The sequence below is a fragment of the Stegostoma tigrinum genome, chromosome 40 (genome assembly GCF_030684315.1).
Source record: "Stegostoma tigrinum isolate sSteTig4 chromosome 40, sSteTig4.hap1, whole genome shotgun sequence".
NCBI classification, from domain to species: domain Eukaryota; kingdom Metazoa; phylum Chordata; class Chondrichthyes; order Orectolobiformes; family Stegostomatidae; genus Stegostoma; species Stegostoma tigrinum.
Genome location: NC_081393.1, coordinates 10605238 through 10627408, shown reverse-complemented (window position 1 = coordinate 10627408; position 22171 = coordinate 10605238). Strand labels below are relative to the sequence as shown.

The 22171-nt window shown below is 43.1% G+C and overlaps 1 protein-coding gene across 1 annotated transcript; it reads right to left on the bottom strand.

Annotated features, from left to right (window-relative positions):
- Nucleotides 1–1712: 1712 nt before the first annotated feature.
- On the bottom strand, nucleotides 1713–20299 carry pold2 (polymerase (DNA directed), delta 2, regulatory subunit). The gene is made up of 10 exons (XM_048522817.2): nucleotides 19429–20299; nucleotides 19036–19157; nucleotides 12860–12983; nucleotides 10663–10777; nucleotides 10178–10376; nucleotides 8854–8934; nucleotides 5919–6076; nucleotides 5519–5646; nucleotides 5124–5225; nucleotides 1713–3148 (listed from the first exon to the last, which is right to left on the bottom strand). The coding sequence occupies exons 1-10, from the start codon at nucleotides 19652–19654 to the stop codon at nucleotides 2988–2990; spliced, it is 1416 nt and encodes a 471-aa protein (XP_048378774.1). The 5' UTR covers nucleotides 19655–20299; the 3' UTR covers nucleotides 1713–2987.
- Between the last annotated feature and the right edge of the window lie 1872 nt (nucleotides 20300–22171).

Here is a 22171-nt window from a genome sequence, read left to right as displayed (position 1 = left end):
ATTTCTTCGTAGTATTGAAATAAACTGGGTCAATGTCAAAAGACTAGGTGTAATCATATGATTAGCAGCCCTCATTATGAAATGTCAAGTGGATGATCGCCTTTCACAATTAGCTTGTGGATAATTGACCATGACAGCGTTTCCTTAATTTAAATTGCAAACTGGAGACATTCTCGGATTTCCTTAGCTGAGTAGTTAGGATTAACAGCATATATTCCAAATATTTATGGAAGAACTATTCCCATAATAGTGAAAATCTTAACTTTCAGGAAGAGTGATAGTTGACAACGTCTCCCCCCACCGACCTTGACACAAGTCCAAAGCTCTTTATACTTATGCAGCTAATATTTCCTTGTCCCATCAGGGCAAGTCTTCTAATGTCTTAGAAAAGTCAGTTCACTTCGAGCAGCAAAACCAATTCTAAACTCTATGCAAGTTACATGACTTGACACAGATCAGAATCTTCAGCCTCCAAATATGGATTAGACAGGAGACCAGTCTGAGCCAGTGTCATCATTTGATACGACCATGTACTTTCAATTCCAGATTCACATCCATACCCTCACCTGGCTGGCTTGCTAAAGAATTAGATTCTTGTTCAGTAAAAAACATTCAATGACCCCTGCTTCCACCACCTTTTAAGACAGAGTTCCCAAATCACCCAAACCTCTCAAAAAAGCTTTCTCCTCAGTGGTTGACAAGACCAACCCCTGATTTTTAAAATACCCATTAGCTCCTTTCTCCTTGTTAAGACTACTCAGGATTTTACATACTTAAATCAAGGCACCCTTGCCTCTAACTTCCAGTAGTAACAAGCTCAGTCAGTGCAGTTTATCCTTCTAAGACAAATCACTAATTTCAGATATCAATTTCTGAACCACCTCCAATGCACTGATATCCTTCCTGAAATGAAGAGACCAAACTGCACCTAGCATTCAAGATGTGGTCTGACCAGTGGCCCCTCTGAGTGCAAGATAACATCGATTCTCAGATGTTCAATACCACTTGTAACAAAGGCTGACGTGACATTAAATCTTTTCAATTACACACTGCATTTTGGGATTCATGCTCCAAACACCTCGGTGGCAGAGGCAGCAGAGTAGCAAATATTCGGAAACCCGGCTGTTTGCTGAATCACTTGCACGCCCCCCCCTCACATGACCAACAGCATCTTTCTTGATTTTTTATTCATGAATTTGGTTTTTCATTTAATTTCTGAATCAAATTCATCTTTCTGCGGCTGCGCTGCTGGAGACGGGTTGTCGACAGCTATTCAACAGCAGATCCAGTCCTTTCCTCGTGGCCATGGTAGTCAAGTCTTGAGCAACTGTTACAGTGGTGAATTGAGATCCATGTTTTGGAAGCATCTGCAATTGTGAGAGCGAGAATGATCTTGCGGTCCTCAAGTTAATCTGGACTGTTGACTGGTCCTCAAAAGTTGAGGTGGACACCAGTCCTCGAGAATTGTGACAGTCTCCTGGCTATGGCGGTGGCTTGAGTATCAGCAGTTATGAGGAGACTTCAGCAGAGGCAACTTTCTGAGTCCAGTCAGTGGGGGCTGTTTCAAGGTGCTTCCTTCTTGGTGTTCCAACTTCATGGAATGCTTTGGCAGCTGCAATGGCATCTTGTAGCCACTGCGAAATCAAGAAGTCACGCATGTAACAAAAACGCAATTTGTCCTCACCACGTATGATTTATTTCTTTTCCTAATTTATATAAGTAAAATGTCTACAACTTATGGCATCTTACACACATATTACTGTATTTTCATTAATAGGTGCAACAATAAATTACTGTCGATCTGCAGCCTTCGAATTCTGCTCTTGCAATACGGCTTTTGTTAATTCTTCCCACCCAAATGTACCACTCTTTTTTTTCATTTCTGCCAAGTCAAGAGACAAGTTTGTTTACAAAACGAAATCAAGAAAGAATACAAATTAGGTATTTTACTTCCTGTGTGATAGCAGCCAGGCCTGAACAGTGACACTCTACAAGTGCCCCACGATAATCCAACGCATTTGAGGTGCTCAGTCAACTTCCAAGAAACTTCAAATCAAACAAGTTCACAAGTTCAGATTGTCGCAAACAGCATGTTACTGAAATAAAGAAAACCTAAAGCGAGTTATAAGTTTTTTCTCCCCCCTCAAGAGATGAGAGAGGTGGAGTCCACGAAACAGTCGACTGTGCAGGATGACAGAAAAGCAATTTGAATTTGTATTAATATTTTAATGGGGAAATTCAAATTGTAAGTCCTATGGAAATTCATTTTATTTTGTGCATCCAGTTGTACATGATTTCAAGTGTACACAACTCCAGATGATTGCAACATTTTTTCTGATAGAAATTGTTTTTAAAAATACACAACACAGTCCACAGCACGCACACAAAAGACAAGGCATCTTATTCAAGCTCATCCTGTCAGTAGTGTTTTAACCTTACATGGTGCTGGTGAACAAGGGGGTTATTCTAATAAGTCCCATCAAAACAGTTCAATATTAAGAGACTCAGAAACCCCAAAGACTAATTAGAACCATGCACTGAGTGCCAGCTACCAATTAGAAATGGTTCATGCATCATATCCCTCAATGTTTAAGTTAAATCTTTCAGCATGTTGTTGTTAATTAGACATGCTGGGAAACATCTCACCCCTGATTACAACACTGTTTTTATTTGAAAAACAAGCAATTGAGACAAGGTTAAGGGTCTGAATTCACTTTCAAAGCTAAGCCTGAAAACATGACCATCGTTTGAACTGTTTCACTGTAGCCTGAGCACAATGCAAAACATGGAAGAAAATTATCACACAGCATTATTCTCCCACATTACTCCCTCTGAACACCAGTTAGAGGAATGTTACAAACAACGTACAACACTCCACAGTCAGCTTCCTCTCCAGTGCAGCATGGGCAATCTGCATCTTGCTTGCTACAGTCTCATAGGGGGAAAAAAGTCACATCAAATCCTTTTAAACAAAAATGTCTTTGCCCTCAGTGACTGATATCCATCTCAACATCATCATCATCCCCAGCACAGAAAGCAGAGAAGCTGATCGGTTGACACTCAAGAGTTCGCAAGTTCACCAGACAAGCTTTTTGTGTCGTTGAAAATTCTGGGACAGCAACCAAGAGCACCCGTTGTCCTTCCACACCTGAGAACAGAGAGTATTTTGCATAATTACTCAACAATTCTGACAAAAGAACCTGTGCAAAGCTAAAGCAAAGTGCAGAAAAGCCAGCTGTTTCTTTTGTTTTTTTGTCAGTTCTAACACCAGCAAACAGGTCCAAGTTACAGGAATAAAGGTTGCATGCAAGCAAATTGACATTTTTTCCCCGTTATGGACAATGAGATTATCTCCCTGCAGCACTCCAAGTTTGGAAACTTTGAAGAAACATAACACTGGGCACACGTTAATTTTATCAACCCATTTTTACAATTCCTTACTAGTTAGGGTCCACACTGACTAAAACCCCTTATCATATTCCAGTGGAGAGGCCACCATGCCGCTGTGGACAGTCACAGGGAAGACAGAATAACGAAACATGGCACACTTCCTTCCCTAAAGGACATAAGCAAACAAGCCCTTTTTTTCCAGATTTTTGATGAATTCAAATTTCATCATGTGGGAATCAAAGCCATGTCCTCAGCCCATTAGAATGGGGTTCTGGATCACTCATCCCACGAAAGAATCACTGCACCACTGTCTCCTTGCCTACAGCCTTCTCCAGATGTTTCTGTTTTCTTCAATAGTGATCATTTTGAGTGTAAATGCAGTAAATGCCTCCATTTGTTGTTTGTCTGCCTCAAGACCTTGAGTAGCCCTGGCTACGAAATGATTCCAATCATACACTGGAGTTGCTCTTCCGAAGAAATCACAATTCGTTGTGTACTGAACAATATAGTAAATAGCAAAGTACTGTTGATGTTAGAAAATAAAACAGTATTAAAAAATAAAAAATACAGAAAGAAAAAAAGAGAAGAAAATAATTACACGCAAGAGTAATCTCTGATTAAAAAAAAAATCTGTCAAGTCTTTGATTGAGAATGGCAATGTGGTCAAGATGAAATCAATTGAATACTAAAGAATGGAGAAAATCAGATGTGAAAGCCATACAGAACACAGAGTTCACAGCACGGAAAGAGAAAAGAAAGCGGAGAGAACTGGCAACACAAGAGGCTTCAGTGATCTGATAGTTAATATAAACATAGCCAGATTTGTGGAATCAACCTTCCCTCACTCATGTTTGAAAAGCAAAAATATCTACTCCCTGCAACACAGTACAAAATCACAATGAAACTGCAACACTCATTGCCAACTGAAAAATCAAGCTCCATTTCAAAATCTCCAAACTTGCTCATCAGTTCTTAAATGTCACTTTTCAGCTTGACTTGCATGTCAGGGGTCAACAGGTTTACTCAACTATGTTCTTGATGAAATCTCCTTCAAATGAGTCAGATATTTCAAGCTTTCTGCATCTGTTTTTTAAGAGTAGGAGAATCCATGAGAAAATGTGCATTGGTGAAACCATGATGCAATGTCTAATGAATGCTACAACACCTAAATGATTCACTTCATAATTCAAATGTGTCATAAATATGTCGTTCATGGCTTTGAAAAATGTGGCAAATGTAAGAAGAAATTCATGTCATCAATTTGTGGCAGCCACCACCTGAATATGTCTCAAGATGTAAAAATCTACCTGTTGAGATACTCACACAAGTTTACTCATCACAACACAAGTTCTCACAGCGTACAAATTTCTCCCTTAAAAGTCTGACATTCAGAAACACGGCTCTTGAATCAAAATCCCAAGTTGTTAAAGGTGTCATATTCTTGGCACTAAAGCTTCTCTATTATGACATGTGAATTTATTTTCCAGTGTCTTGGTGTCAAGATACTGTGCCCCTCAAAACTCCATCTTATTCACATTCTCAAGCATTGAAAGTTTTAACACACAGTTTATGTGTTAAAACTATCTGTGCTTCAACAGTCCTACCAATTTCACGCATACATTTTAAACTGCAACACACTTTGAACATCCTGCCCGAGCAGAAATCATGCTTCTGAAATTAGTCAAGATAAAGTTTTGTCTGGACACATCTTTTTCAATACATGAGGTGCTCACCTTGGACAATTTTTGATTTGAATGATGGTGCATTGCCACAGAAGTAAACATGTGGACACTCCTCAAAAATGAATGGATCATTTGTGTAGAATGGGTAACATCCTGGAGATAAATAAAATGGAAACACGCTCATTTCTCCAAGACTACCACTTCAGCAGAAAACTAAATGGCAAATAATGTAAATACATATTTTGGAAGTTATATTCCAGAAAAGTGCAGGTTTATTCAACATCAGTCCCAAGAAAATTGCAGATATTGTCTTATTTTAAAAATTTTGTTTGAACATAACCCTGAAGGAGGAATACTCAAAAAGTGAGCATGTATTGCTTACATACAGGAGGAGTGCTTCTCCGAAGTACAGCATCATGAGGTGAATTTTTTGTCCAAGTACCTACCAAGAGTGTCAGGTGAAGTGGGACTCATGTGGCCAATCTGTAAAGTCCACTCTAAGATCTCAAGGTGATCCTCCATACTACTATAACAGAATATGTCCTTCACATTCTGTCCAGCTGTTCCCAAGAACCTAGAGAGAAACATTCAATACATACCCCTTCACTTTTTGGAATATCTAAATCAGCAAACTTGTTTTTTGTTGTTGCTTCTCGAATTCAGTTAATTACTATTTTTTAACATTCATGAGATGTGCACATCACAGCACTTACAGTTAACAATGTGCCGATGGCTAACTACAACTTCACATCAAACGAACAGTTTCAACCACATTTATCAGAACCCCTTAAGTGTTTAATTTCCAACAGCTCTATTATTGCATTTCCAATCTTCCTGTATCCGTACCTAACTCCATCAATGTCCGCTTGATAGGGGTTGGTGACAAGCTGCATTGTGGGATAAGTCATAGCCTGTGGAAACATACAGCGGTGAAGTGGCTGCTGTGGCAAAGTGTAATTTGTTGGATCAAATTCACCAGGCATACAATCTACGGGAACCGAGGCCTGCAGTAAACAGAGGAAAATAGTGCACATTTGAATGAATCTGCTTGCATCTGGACAACAATAATCTGCTCAGCTCAACACGCAGCTTAAACAGAGATAGTAGGAACTGCAGATGCTGGAGAATCTGAGGTAACAAGGTGCAGAGCTGGATGAACACAGCAGGCCAAGCAGCAGAGGAGCAGGAAGGCCGACATTTCAGCCTAGACCCTTCTTCAGAAATGGGGGAGGGGGAGGGGATTCTGAAATAAATAGGGAGAGACGGGGAGGCGGACAGAAGATGGATAGAGGAGAAGATAGGTGGAGAGGAGACAGACAGATCAAAGAAGCGGGGATAGAGCGAGTAAAGGTAATTGTAGGTGGGGAGGTAAGGAGGAGATAGGTCAGTCCAGGGAGGACGGACAGGTCAAGGTGGCAGGATGCGGTTAGGAGGTAGGAGATGGGGTTGGGGCTTCAGGTGGGAGGAAGGACAGGTTAGGGAGGCGGGGACGAGCTGGGCTGGTTTTGGGATGCAGTCGAGGGAGGGAGATTTTGATACTTGTCAAGTCCACGTTGATACCATTGTTCTGCTTGGGAGCCCTGCAGCCCATGAGTTGCTGTTCCTGCAACCTTTGGGTGGCATTGTTGTGGCACTGCAGGAGGCCCAGGATGGACATGTTGTCTGAGGAATGGAAGGGGAAGTTGAAATGGTTCGCGACTGGGAGGTGCAGTTGTTTACTGTGAACCGAGCGCAGGTGTTCCGCAAAGCTGTCCCCAAGCCTCCGCTTGGTTTCCCCCATGTGGAGGAGGCCACAACAGGAACAGCAGATACAGTATACCACATTAGCAGATGTGCAGGTGAACATCTGTTTCATGTGGAAAGTCTTCTTGGGACCTGGGATGGGGGTGAGGGGAGATGGTGTAGGGGCAGGTGTAGCACTTCCTGCGATTGCAGGGAAAAGTGCTGTGTGTGGTGCAGCTGGAGGGGAGTGCGGAGCGGACAAGGGAGTCCCGGAGAGAGTGGTCCCTCCGGAAAGCAGGGAAGGGTGGGGAAGGAGCATCATCCTGGGAGCAGATGCGGCATTGGCAAAGGAATTAGGAATAGGGGGATGGCATTTTTGCAGGAAGATGGGTGGGAGGAGGTGTATTCTAGGTAGCTATGGGAGTCGGTGGGCTTGAAATGAATATCGGTTTCCAGGTGGTTGCCAGAAATGGAGACAGAGGGGTTCATGAAGGAGAGAGAGGTATCAGAGATGGTCCAGGTGGACTTAGGGTTGGGGTGGAAGGTGTTGGTGAAGTGGATAAACTGTTTGAGTGAATGAACAGTTCATCCACTTCACCAACACCTTCCACCCCAACCTTAAGTCCACCTGGACCATCTCCGACACCTCTCTCTCCTTCATGAACCCCTCTGTCTCCATTTCTGGCAACCACCTGGAAACGGATTTCCATTTCAAGCCCACCGACTTCCACAGCTGCCTAAAATACACCTCCTCCCACCCACCTTCCTGCAAAAATGCCATCACCTATTCCCAATTCCTTCACCTCCGCCACATCTGCTCCCAGGATGAGGCATTCCACTCCCGCACATCTCAGCTGTCCTCGATTATCAAGGACCGCAACTCCGTCCCCGCCCCTCAGTGGTCAACAACGCCCTTGACCGTGTCTCCCGCGTTTCCTGCAACTCATCCCTCACTCTCCATTCCCACAATAACAACCAAAAAAGAATACCCCTCGTCCTCACGTACCATCCAACCAACCTCCAGATCCAACACCTCATCCTCCGACACTGCTGCCATCTGCAATCCAACCCCACCACCAAAGGCAACTTTACCTCCCCACCCTTGTCTGCGTCCCGGAGGGACTGCTCTCTGTGACTCCCTAGTCTGCCCCACATTCCCCTCCAGCCGCACCACACCCGGCACTTTTCCCTGCAACCACAGGAAGTGCTACACCTGCCCCTACAATTCCCACTTCACCCCATCCCAGGCCCCAAGACTTTCCACATCAAGCAGACGTTCACCTGCACATCTGCTAATGTGGTTTACTGTGTGTGCTGTTCCCGTGTGGCCTCCTCCACATTAAGGAAACCAAGCGGAGACATGGGGACCGCTTTGCAGAACACCTGCTCTCTGTTGGCACTAAACAACTGCACCTCCCAGTCGTGAACCATTTCAACTCCCCCTCCCATTCCTCAGACGACATGTCCATCCTGGGCCTCCTGCAGTGCCACAACGATGCCACCCGGAGGTTGCAGGAACAGCAACTCATATTCCGCTTGGGAACCCTGCAGCCCAATGGTATCAATGTGGACTTCACAAGCTTCAAAACCTCCCCTCCCCCTACCGCATCTCAAAACCAGCCCAGCTCGTCCCCGCCTCCCTAACCATTCCTCCCAACTATCTTCCTCCTACCTGCTAACCTCATCCCGTCCCCCCTGGACTGACCCATCTCCTCCCTACCTCCCCACCTAAACTGACCCTTACTGGCTCCATCCCCGCCTTTTGACCTGTCTGTCTCCTCTCCACCTATCTTCTCCTCTATCCATCTTCTATCCGCCTCCACTTCGCTCCCTATTTACTTCAGAATCCTCTTCTCCTTCCCCTCCCCCATTTCTGAAGAAGGATCGAGGCCCAAAACGCCAGCCTTCCTGCTCCTCTGATGCTGCTTGGCCTGCTGTGTTCATCCAGCTCTACACCTTGTTCTCCCTCAATGGAGCTTAAACACCCCCTTCCCCACCAAATATGTTCAGCACAGTTTTCTGCTGTTGGAAATGTATATGAACAAAGTTAAATACATACACTTAGCTGAACCAGGATCTCATCGAGCATTTTAATGGCTTCCACACTGGCTGCCTGTGTCTTCTTTGTTAAATATTTGGCCTGAAACAAAATAAAACTGGGTTATAAAATTATAATGCCACTATCAACAAGGCAATATTTATTCAAACGTAGATGTAAACACCACAGTCTGATATCAACTTAAGCTGCAGGATGCCTCAGATGCTAGATGACCAAAAATTACTGATCCCATTATAATTACAAAATTTATACGATTTGAGGCAAATAACGCTTTTTCCTCGCCCCCTCTCAGTGTCTGTTTCCACACTGACTCTACTTCGGTCCAACCAGTCCATGCCGAAATAATCCCACATGTCTGCACTTGGCCCCTAGACCTCCAACATTTCATATTCATGGACTTATCCAAATGTCTTTTTAATGCTCTAACTGTAACCTCACCCACCACTTCCCCAAAGGTTCATTCCTCATGTGAATCAGTTGAAAAAATTTGCCCCGCAAATTAAACTCTCTCCTTTCATCTTAAAATTATGCCCCCTAGTCTTGAAATTCCCCTAAGGGAAAAGACACCGACCATTAGCCCTATCTATGCCCATCATGATTTGAAAACCTTTATAAGGTCACCTCTTAATCTCCTACACTCCAGTCATAAGAAATACACCTCGCCTATCCAGCCTCTCTTTCTAACTCAAACCTTCCATATCTGGCAACATCCTGATACATCTCTTCTGAAACCTTTCCAGCTTAATAACGCCCTTCATACAACAGGGCCACCAGAACTGGACCCATTACTCTACAAGAGTCATGCCAATGTCCTGTGCAATCTCAACATGACATCACAACTCCTATACACAAAGGTCTGCATAATGAAGGCAAGCTTGTTAAACGCCTTTTTAATCACCATGTCTATATGTGACGCAAATCTCAAAGAATTATATACCTGAGCCTGTAGGTCCCTGTTATACTCTACCCAAGGCTCTACCATTAATTATGCAAGCCCTACAATGAGAGTTTTTTGTACAAAAACACAATACCTCATTTGCCCAGACTGAATGCCAACTGCCACTTACCAACCCATTCACTCATTTAATCAAGATTCCTTTGTAATCTTAGAAAACCTTTTTCACTGTCTAGTATTCCACGAATGCTGGCGTTGTCTGCAAACTTACTAATCATAACTACCTGTTTCAACCATTTGTTAACTTGCAAGTTTGTATTATTAGTGTCCAAAATTCCACGTTCACAAACATGATTAACAAGACTTTGCATTCACTTGTCACAAAGAATACATAATACATAATAATTTGGTGAAACACCAGCTGCTCACCTTGATGAAGGAGTCTTTATCTTGGGTGCTCCGACTGAGAAGATTGCCTGCTAAAATCACACGAGAGATTTTTGCAGCACTGCTCTGCTCACCCTCATCCCCTAACTGACCTGTTACCATGTCAATCAGAAGTTGCATGCCAAGAAGACTTTCTGCATTCTTTCCACCCAGGCCAAGACCCGAGGCTAACAATACATACCTTTAAACAGCAAAATAGTACACCATTAGTTGTAATACCACTTAAATTCCACAATTTTACATTGGCAAAGGAAGGTAAATAAAATTAATCACGTATGATGCTCACAGTGAAGTGTTTCAATTGAGAGACAAGACATCAAAGTCAGTCAAACAATTTTAATTTAGCTCGTAGAAAAATTACCAACAAAACACTGAAAGAAATATTCTTATATTGAAATCATCTGCGATTAATTCAAACTAGTCAATTCATTTTTCAAAAATGAATTATGTCGAAGGGTTTTGCTCACCGATCAGCATTGGGTCCTGCTATTCGACGCTGTGGTGGAAGGTCAGTGGTACAAATATCTTCGACCAAGAATTTTCCATCACCCTGCTCAGCACCAAGTAATGCAACAACTGCTCCTGATAAACAAACCACAAGGTCAGATTTATTATGGATGAGGCCAAGCCCCTTCAAAATATACCCAAGAGATAACCTCGACATCAACTTTTATCTTATTTCGAGCCAATTCTAAGGTCCTGCGTTACAAGTATAAATTTGACTGGTCAAACTACTGGGCTTTAGGCAAAACACACTTTATTCTTAAACCACAATTCAAATTCAAAGAAAGAAAGAACTGTCATAACTTTAACTCAATTGAAATACTTTCAGTAATACACTATTGAACTATGAGTCATCAACTGTGCCAGAGGAGCATTCCATGAACACATCCTGAGCAAAGGCAAATTCAGCTAACCAGATTTCCCTCACTTGCTATCTCCTCCACTCCAGGACAATGAACACCCACAGAAATAATCTAGCAGTGAGGCTTGAACTCAAGCTATGTGCAGCAGCAGACAGCATAATAACTTGCAGCTTCAACTTCAACAGCTAGAAGCAAATCTAAAATTTTAAGATTTGTGCGAGCACAAGTCCACCCAATCACACTTGTTTTGTCTACTTTTAAAAACACCCAAGTTTTTGAAAAAAAAACTAAAAGAGCTGCAGATGCTCTAAGTCAGGAACAAAAATCAAAGTTGCTGGTAAAGCCCAGCAGGTCTGGCAGCATCTGTGAAGGAAAAAAAATAGAGTTAACGTTGTTGGTCCAGTGATCCTCACTGGGCCCGTAACGCTAACTGTTTTTTGCCTTCACAGATGCTGCCAGGTCTGCTGGGCTTTATCAGCACTGAAGTTTTTGACTTTTGCTTTCCGAAAAGCAAGCACCTCAGCACCAGGTTCATATCATTTCTCTTCAAGAGGGGAACAGGACATAAGAACTCTCTTAAAGGCACATATCGTCATAAGTTGGATTCAACCATCAGCTCTTAGGGAAACCATGATGGCCCCACCAAACAACAGGTAATCTTAAAGGAATCAATCCATGATTGGACAATACAAAATAGAATTCCAGATAAAAAACTACAAGATAAGATAGTGTTAAACAACGAGAAAATGCTGGAAATACTCAACATGAGGCAACATCTGGAGAGAAAAACAGTTAATGTTTCAAGTCAACAATCCAATTATGAGGTTTAATATTATTGTAGCAATGAAGAAAAATGAATTTAATTAGGAGATGCAACACCACGAAAACAGAAGCAGGACTCTGGGACAATAAAAATATGCCTATACATTGTTCTCAATCTCCCAACTCTAAGGAATATTCAGACACTATCTCCAAAAAAGATTCTTACCATTTTTACACAACCTCCTGAGAACAACAGAATTTTAGGGGTCTCAGAAAAACAAACACCAAAACAAAAGAAAGATAGTGAATTTATAAGACATCCCCATTCGCTGTGTTGTGGCTTCAGATGTCTTCAATGGCTATCAGGACTGTTGTTACACATCAATTCTGGCAACAAAGTTCACAATGATATTCTACTACCAACACGCAGTGAACCGTTCCAACAAAAAAGATGCATACTTGAGGCCCTGCATCTCATCAAAGACAAATGACGACCATGTTCCTGCCCTCAGGAATTGTGTGTCAAGGTCCACTTCATGGCCATGTACTTGAGAAATAGTACTAGAATATCCTTTGTTATTACATGTACTCAAGCAGAGAAGTACAACGATAAGTTTACAACGTTGCCTGTCCTGGCGCCATTTCAGATACATACTAACGAGACACAAATCTTAGATACAAAACAGGAGTAAAAAGAAAATATTTAATCCCACCTTGATAAATGCAACTGAAGATATGTCAAGGTCAGATGTCTTCTGTAGTTTGGTAAAACCAGTACTGGAGTCACCATCAAAATTTGTGAACATAAAACCTGCAACTGTCACCATTCAGCTACTGGACAACTGTTGGAGACAATTCCAAAACAGTTTTGCCATGAAATCCAGTTGAAGCACAAACAAGCAATGCAGTCCAAAGGAATCTCTTGATCCAAAGCTCCATGTCACAATACCTTTCCAGAACATATCATGGCATCTCTAAAATGAGAGGCCTTCCAGCCAACAGACACAAATTGTTTCAATAGTGCTTCCAGCCATACCTGTCACAAATTTCTGGACATCAATCTCTCCTTCTAATTTGATTCGCTGCAGCTCATCCTCTAGAATAAGCTCATCTGATTCATCTGTATATTTTGTACGTGCTGGGTGAGGTAATAGGTTGTGCTAAAAGAAAAAAGACAAGACTAATGACATTAGCAAAAACAATTATTGGACATCAGTACACTGAGTATTCATGTCAGAAGAAGTGACAACAAATGGGTGCAGTCATTCAATTCAGCTTAAATCAGTTTCAATTCTAAAAATATGAAACAATTTAAAGCAATTGCCAATGTCAGAAAACACAAGAGCGGAGTCACCACTGACCATTTGAATACAAGGATAATAGTCCAAATTAGAAATTTATCCCTCTATTTTCTCTTCAGGGAACTGAATATAGATGAACCAAGTCACTTACTCCAGAGACTTTGACTGCAATTTGAGTCTCACCATATTTAAAGAAACCTGATTCAAATTATGAAATCAAACCTACACTTGGAGGGACAAAAAGGTTTGAAGGTGACAATTGCTGGTCCAAGAACAATGGCACTAAGGTGGCTCAGACAGATCATGTTTTAACAAACAGCAAAGAGCAACTATAAATGGGGAAAATTTAAAATATGTAAGAAAGCTATCCAGTAATATAAAAACAGATCCAGTTTCTACAAGTACAAACGTGAAAGATTGTCAGATCTCTCAAGTGGGTCTGGAAATTAAATGGATAGTTAGGAAATGAAAAAGGAGTTGAAACATGTACTTTCTCTCTATCTTCAGGAAACTTCCAGCAGATCTTGAAAATTAATTGGCAAGGAAGAAGCTAAAACAATCTGAGTCATTTGAAAATAGGCAAAAACAAAGAAATCTACTTTGACAAGTCCTCAGACCAAACTGTAAAATCCTACAATACAGTCAAGAAGTGGCTGCAGAGCTGAAGCATGGCTTATAATTTTTCTTCTACTCCACAGATTTGAGAAGGGTCCAAGTGGATTGGAGATCAACTAATTCTCCTTTCTTGAACAAAGGTGTTCCTTCCTTGAACAAAGAGAAGGAAACAATAGGCAAGGAGGCTTAACATGCAATTCTAGACTGATCTATGTTAAAACATGATGTAATGAGGTAACATTACCATGGGATTTTCTATTTATTCAACAAATCTATTAAGGCGGTTGAAGGGAAACTGGTGTATCTGGATTTCTACAAGACATTTGAGAAGGTACCAAGTCAATGCTTCACAAGCTAAGATCACAAAGAGATTGGGGAGCATTTGAATAAATCAATCCTCTATCAAGGCAAACAGAAATCGGCATAACACCAAACAGGTGGTTTTATTCTTTACGCAGGCTACAATTGATGGCATGCCACAGACATGAACACTGCAAATTTCAGTTTGTAATCTACATCAATGACATGGACGCAGGAACCAAATTTGTCCAGATTTGTCGATGATGCCGAGATAGCTACAAAATTATTAATCAAGCTCAGGTGCAAAGTCCCAAAAAGGATATAGATGTGTGAAGCAAGCAGGTAAACCGTGGACAATGGACCATAAGTGAGAACATGCAAACTTGTCCATTTGTGGGTGGTGATGAGGGAAGAGGGACAGAAAAAAGCATAATATGAATTCAATGGAAAGGACATGCATAACTTAGTATGACAGAAAGATGAGAGTGGCCGGGTATACTATTCACAAAGCACTTGTAAGCAGACACAGCCAGTAATCAGGAAGGCAACAGGAAATAAACTATAAATGTTGGCAAATTATGCTGCAAATGTCAACAAAATTACGTGCAGCTTCAGTCTCATCTGAAAAATAGAAGTGTTAGAAGCAGTTTAGAAAACGTTCACTTGATGGTTCCCTGGGATGAAGGGCTTAACAATGTGACTAAGTAAATAAGTTGAGCCGACACACACTAGTGCTTACAATAATAAGTGGCGAAGTACAGAAACATAAAAAGGACTTTAAGATCTCTACTGAATAGATGCTGACAGGATGCTGCCTCAGAGGAAGACAAAAACAAAGGACATATTTTAACAATAAGGGGTCTCCCTTTAAAGATAGAGATTACTTTTTTGCCAGTGCTTGCAGACACCCAGTATTGTGTGCAACTACACAGGCACACAATTCCAGAAGTGCATTGCCATCATATACGAGACCAACAGTGTCAGACATGAAGACACAGAAAAAACACATTCAACTGAAACAAAGTTCAGCAGGCAGGGTACCAGTGAGAATGAAAAGGGAGGACACAGTGAAGGAGCAAAAACCAAGGGACAGGGGGCAATAATGGGGATGACGACGGTGATGGGGCACAAGGGGAGAGAAGGAGTAGAGATATGCCGCTGTTATGCTGTTATTCTTTTGGCCCTTGCAGCTCACCCATCTCCTCCCCATCCTTCAGAGCCCACCAATTTCAAAGTTGAACTTGACCAAATGTGTACATGGCAGTCCCAGTCAACACACAGGTACATGTTCAACCTGTTCATCTCATGCATGGCATCAACTGACATGGCCAATTTACCCCCTCTCTACAGATCCTTCTCCTTTGTCAAATTCTCTTCCCAGAAAGGAGTGGAGCTGGGTCTGCAATGGCATGTGGGTCTGTAGCGTGGCTGTAACTGGAGTTCAGTGAGATAATACTATGGCGATAAGAGGTGTACTTTGACTGTTCAGATATGGGTAAAAACAGTCTGTTCCAAGCCAATAAAGTGAACATGTGGAGCCTTGGTTTTTTCCCCCCCCAAAGTGGAAGAATAGGAGCACAAATAGATAAAGTCAGGCTCCCACAAAACCAGGGTTTGAATTTCACTTTCAGTAGTTGTTCGAGTTTTGATGCTGCCATACATTACTCCCTGCTGCAGCAAAACACTTCAGTTTTCTCTCTCTCTCTCTAACAGAATTTTCCTCAGATGTTCTTTCTTCCTGAACTGGAGAAACACTGATTGTGAGAAAATCCAAGGAAGCATTTATGGGATATTATTATACTCCAAAGAATTGCTGCTTAGTAGCTAAATAATCTTTAATTCTGTTAGTTTTTCTAAAAAAGTTACTTGTATCAGTTAAAATACAAACAAAAGGAAGAAGAATTAAGTATAAGAAAAAGTGTATTTTGCTTCAAGCCAATTGGTGTACCATCCAGAGTCACAGTTCTACAGCACAGAAACAAACTCTTCAGTTCAATTCGCCCATGTGAACAAGATATCCTAAACTGGTCCAGTCTCATTTGCCCTATATCCCTCGAAACCTTTGCTATTCAGGTACTCATCCAAATGACTTTTAAATGTTGCAACGGCACCTGCTGCCACCGATACCTCTGGCAGCTCATTCCAGACAAATACCACCCTCTGCATGAAAAAGTTACCCTTAAAAAGGTCCTTTTAAAATCTTTTCCCTCTCACCTTCAACCTGCACCCATTAGTTTTGGATTCTCCTAACCTGGGAAAAAGACTTGTCGATTTACCTTATCCAAGGCCCTCAAGATTTTACAAACCTGTCAGGTCACCATACAGCCTCCAACACTCCAGGGAAAATAGCCTCTACTTGTTCAGTCTCTCCCTATAGATCAAACACTTCAATTCAGTCAACATCCTTGTAAAACTTTGCTGAAACGTTTCAAGTTTCGCATGTTTCCTTTAGCAGGGAGACCAGAATGGAATGTAGTATACCAAAGGTGGCCTAACCAATGTCCTGTACAGCTTGTGACATGACTTCCCAACTCCTGTACTCAATACACTGACCAATGAAGGCAAGTGTGTCAAATGCATTCTTCAGAACCCCGTCTATCTGCAACTCCATTTTCAAGGAACTATGCACCTGCATTCCTCAGTACTTCTGTTTGACAACACTCCCCAGGGACCTACCATTAACTGTCGAAGTCCTGATCGGTTTGCCTTACCAAAATGCAACATCTCATATTTACCTCAATTAAACTGCATCAGCCACCCCTCGGCTCATTGGCCCACCTGACCAAAGCCGCGTTGTAATGTGAGATCATCTTCTGCACGATCTTTTTTGTAATGTGCAAACTTAATCATCATTCCTCTAATAGTCACACCTAAATCATTTAGAAAAATGATGAAAAGCAGTGGACCCAGCACCAGTCTTGCAGCACACCACTTGTCACAGGCCTCCAGTCTGAAAAACAACCTTCCACCACCATGACCCTGTCTTGTACCTTCAAGCCAATTTTGTACCCTATTAGCTAACTCCCCTTGGATTCCATGTCATATAACCTTACTAACGACCTCACGGAACCCTGTTGAACGCCTTGCTGCCATCCAAATAGACAACGTCTACTGCTCCACCTTCAATCTTCTTTGTTACTTATTCAAATAAAAAACTCGAGAAAGCCAGTTGACTCTCCCTAATCAGTCCTTTCCTTTCCAAACGCATACAGTCCCAGCCCTCACAAGCCCTTCCAACAAGTTATTCACCACTCATATCAGATTCACCAGTCTATAGTTCCCTCACTTTTCCTTACCACTTCTGAAATAATGGTACCACGTTCGCCAACCTCCAGTCTTTGGAACCTCATCTGTAGCTTTCCGTAATACAAATATCTCAGCAGGGGGCCCAGCAATCATTTCCCAATTTTCCACAAAGCGCTGGGATACACCTCATCAGCCCCTGGGGTTTCTCCACTTTTATTCATTTCAAGATGTCCAGCACCCCCTCTTGTTATACAGGCACATTTCAAAATATCACTATTCCAAGTTATCAAGCTTCCATACCCTTCTCTATAGTAATCAATGACATGAAGTACTTGTTTTGTTTCTCGTCCATCTACTGTGGCTCCACACACAGATGGCCATAAAATTACATCTGGAATACAACATCTTACAATCGCCTTTAAATCAGAAAAAGTCAGAGTCTAGGCTATCTCTTTGATATATTTGAATGGAGTTTATTCCAGTCCATTTTATTGGTAAAACACAGAGCAGCGTATTTGTCCCTCATTTTCTCAAGATGAGTACTCCTGCTCTTGAATATAAAACTGAGGTCTGAGGGAATTTGGGGCATGAGGGAAACAGTAATGGGGAAGTTGAAAAGTCTGAAGGTCAATAAATCACCTGGAGCAGACAGTGCACTCCAGAGTTCTGAAGGAAATAGCTGAGGAGATTATAGGGGCACTGATGGTGATCTTTCAGGGATCGCCTGAGCACGGGAAGGTCCTGGAGGACTGGTGGATATACCAGTGGGGCAAAAGCAACTGAAGGATATAGGGGAAAAGCTATTGAGTCGGATGATTAGCCATGATGACAGGTTCAAAGGGCCAAACGGCTTACGTCTCTTCCTATTTTCTAACTCAAAGGACGAAGTCATAACAGGAGAGCTCCAAGCCCTAATTTGCTCCTACTGCTTCAGGAGGTCGGGCATGTTTCCGGTGCCCAAGGCCAGGATGAGTGCAGAAAGCGTTTCGATCAGTTGCTCCAGGAGGCCCCAGTTTCGGAACAGAGTGGCATGTGGAAACACGAACAGTGAAGTTCAGACTATTATGGACACCATGTACAAAGAGGTGGGCACACAGCAGGCTGAGATTCCACAAGCAGAAGAAAATGGATAACCACCAGACCACTTAAACTGACTAAGCAGAGTGCAAGAACCCCTGGAGCTCTTCCCCTGGAAAACAAACATACTGTGAAAAGTGGACATGAGAAAGGTCAGATCAGCCAAGGTGCCACTGAGTGGTCAACACACTGAAGGGGCTGAGCAATGTTACCCACAACTTTGGTTGGGTTCTTATTTCTTGCAGGTCATTAGTTGTTAAACAATTAAGTACACAAGTGCAGACCAAAGTTTAGTCGAGACCACTACTAGGTCAGCCATCATCTGAATGAATGACACACCACTCCAAACAAGTGCAATGGAATAACGATGCATCAGATTCCTGTACACTCTTAAAGGACCAATAGGGTGACACTTTTGCCAGAGTCCAGACCCTGACAATCAGCCCAGTGGGAGTTAGAGGTACACAAATTCTGTTTTGCTGAATTCTAATCTAGGATCCTTCGCCATGCAAAGAAATAAAGACATGGTTTGATGCTGATTAAAAATTTGAAGACATCAGTTTCTCTGGTCTTATCCTGACAGCTAAATAAAAGGGTGCTCAGCAGAGGTTAAGGTCGACAGTGCGTCCTCAAGAAGTTCAAAAGGAGATGGGTCCCAGGTTCGGCCTCCTACCTCCTCACTGATTTCCCGCAGAATAGATGGTTTCAACTCCATGTGCTTGAAGAGGGTGCCAACCGCACAACACTTCTCGCCCACCTGCAGCTCACACAGCTTCTTCACCGGCAGATCGGCTCCTGCGAAACACAACAGAATCAGTAACAAAAGCAGCAGTTGCTGGAAAAGCCAAGCAGATCCGGCAGCATGTGTGAACAGAAAATCAAGAGTTAACGGTGACCGTGGAGCCGCTTTGGAAAGCAGCAGATTCAACCCTGCAATAACATTAAGGCACGATACAGACGGAGTATTTCACTGCGGTTCAGGCGAACGCTGTTCCCTATTTACAACCCACCCGGGGCGGGGTTGTGTGTGTGTGTGTGTGTGTGTGTGAGAGAGAGGAGCACTCACCCCATTTCCTTCTGGCTCTCTCCTCCACCATCGGACGCATCTGCAGCAACCGAACGGCGTAGATGTGCGCGTACTGGCACTGGAAAGAGCGCTCTCCCAGCCTGAAGCTGCCGGAACGGTTCTCGTACGAGCCGGCCGTGACCCGGGGGAAAGTCGGGCCCGGCTGGGCCGGAAGCGGGGCCGACAACAGAGTCGGCTCCCTCAGGGCCGCCCGCTCAGAAAACATAGCGTGGATGAGTGGCTAGCAGGGAAGAAGAAATACGCCCCCACTCTCCCTTTCTGAGCCTTGGCAGACCCACCGGCGCCGTGAATTTTGTTGGACTTCTCTTCGATCCCCGCCGTTGTTTCGGCTCCTCGGGTTTAGCGCGGGGACGGTTTTCCGTTGGGAGATTCCCGCCAAGCGGCGCGCACGCGTGGGACTACCAACACGTAACGATCTGTCACCGCGCGCGGGGCGACGACAACAACGCAGACGCCATCTTATTGCGGGGCTTTTTTTTTTCAAAACCGCCATCTTACTGAGGGGCGATTTCATGTTTCGAAGGCGGCTGTTCCGCCTCCGTTTTTCACCCAAGGCCTGAAGATCGTTCTCCGTGTTCTCTCTCCGAACGATTCCGCTCACGCGGCTCGATTTTAAATTTTACGTCCGTTTTTTCGGGTACTCCCTCCCCGATTGTGCCATCTTAGACAGATCTCCAAGGAAATAGGTTTCGGACACGTTCCCAGTGCTCCTCCAGCACGAGCCCCGCCCAAACTTTTCTGGCACCATATTCTCTCTGACTGGCATCAGACCAACTTTTCGATCCAACTCTCGCCTGACGTATTCAGTGTAACATTTGAGATAACAAGGTGTACAGCTGGATTAACACAGCAGGCCAAGCAGCATCAGAGGAGCAGGAAAGATGATGTTTCGGGCCGAGACCCTTCTTCATCAAGTGTCTAGGCCCGAAATGTCAGCTTTCCTGCTCCTCTGATGCTGCTTGGCCTGCTGTGTTCATCCAGCTCTACAGCTTGTGTACTCTCTGGAGGCAGTCCACTGTCGTGGTTGGAACGGCAACAGGACTTCTCATCCCTGGATGTAGTGCAAGGCGTTTGTAATGTAATTTTAAAAATAAATTAGACAATTTTTAAGATGGAACAAGAACTGCTCCCCATTCCTACCGCAACAAGGAAATTAGTTCTGGCTCTTTGTGGATTGTGGCACACAGCTGCCACATTTAAAGTCTCCTGAGATGTAAATCTTCAATCAGCAATGACCAACAGCACTGTCAAATTGTCTTATAACCAGGATTTGCACCTCACAGTTGGACACTGCATGTATTTCACATGCATGACACAAAGATTACTGATGACTTTGGTGTGGACTATGAATTCAGCTTGATTCATGTAATTGCTCCTTGAAAGGCCTCCTTTCACTCACAGGTTGAGCCCACATGCTCAGAAAGAAAATAAGACACTTTGCCCACTCCTAGGATAGTTGCAGCTGTTTTCGATTTTCCTATGTGCATGGGAATGGAAGTCAACACAGGTCATGCTTGAGTCAGAGGCTCAGCCTGGCTGTTAAGGGTCCTCCCAACGAAGCAGTGTGCCTTTCTTTCGAGCATTCCCTATTGACTTCAGTACCAAGCTTCCAAATGTTCCCACACACCACTCTGAATGATGCATTCCTATCAACATGACCACTGATTCCTGGCCCAACAGCATAGTCGTGCCAAACATCATGCTGCACTGTACAGCTTTTCAACAGATGCAAACCGGAAGACAATTCTGTGATGATGCAACTTCAACCTCATGCTGAGGCAAGGGGAGTAAATTGACTGGGATTCAGGGGTGAATTTCAGTCCGGCCAGAAGTTGTCAAAGTGACCGACAGTTGATCTATTGGCTGGGAAGAAGTGAGACAGAACCTCGCATGTACATGAGATCTTGAAAAGACACAATTGGGTGTTATTCAAACAGATATTTCACTGAACATGACAGGCCATCATGGTGACACCCATCAATGTTCCATTGCTCCTGAAGTAATCCATGTCCTTAAACATTCCTCCTCATTAGATGTTGAGTTTCCCTCTCCCTTCACAGTTATTTTCCCTTCTTTTACTTTGAATTGCCAGAATTAAATACATCAGTTTCCCTCCAACATAAGTAGCCCCTGGTTAAATACACCCTTCACTTTGGGTGGACAGACCCCAGACTGACTATGACCACAGGAAATGAAGAATTCAAGTGCCAGACCACCCCCCCCCCCCACACACACACACCCTAACCCCTTCCCTCTCTCTCTCTCTCACACACACACACCCTAACCCCTTCCCTCTCTCTCTCTCTCTCTCTCTCTCACACACACACACACACACACACTCAAAATGACAACATTAACTTTATCAAAGACACTGAGTCAATTGATTTATTGTTGAATCTTTCCATAGAATCGCAGTGACACTACATATTTTAAAATGAAAATGGAGAAACAGCCTGAGGAGCCCAAAAGTGCAAACTTATTGCGAGTTGTTACCGAGGCAAGTTTGCCTGAGTATGATCAAGCTATTGGAAGAGAAGTAGATTTGCTTGGCCAATGATAGAGGGTGTTTATTCAGTCAGTCACTGAGTCACGTGGTACAGGAAGATCCCAGCTTTGCTACAGTCTGTGCCGAATACCATTCAATGTGCAAGGTTCTGGAGGGAAATGTCAGACTGGTTCCTGTCTCATTATTACAGCATGTCTCCCACTGAAGTGCGCATAT

Excerpts from the sequence above, each read along its gene's own strand:
- pold2 (XM_048522817.2), bottom strand. The coding sequence starts at position 19,654 with ATGTTTTCTGAGCGGGCGGCCCTGAGGGAGCCGACTCTGTTGTCGGCC. Across the intron at positions 8,935-10,177 it reads ATAAAGACTCCTTCATCAAG|GCCAAATATTTAACAAAGAA; the intron begins GTGAGCAGCTGG and ends ATTTTGTTTCAG. Across the intron at positions 3,149-5,123 it reads CAAATCAAAAATTGTCCAAG|GTGTGGAAGGACAACGGGTG; the intron begins GTGAGCACCTCA and ends CTCTGTTCTCAG.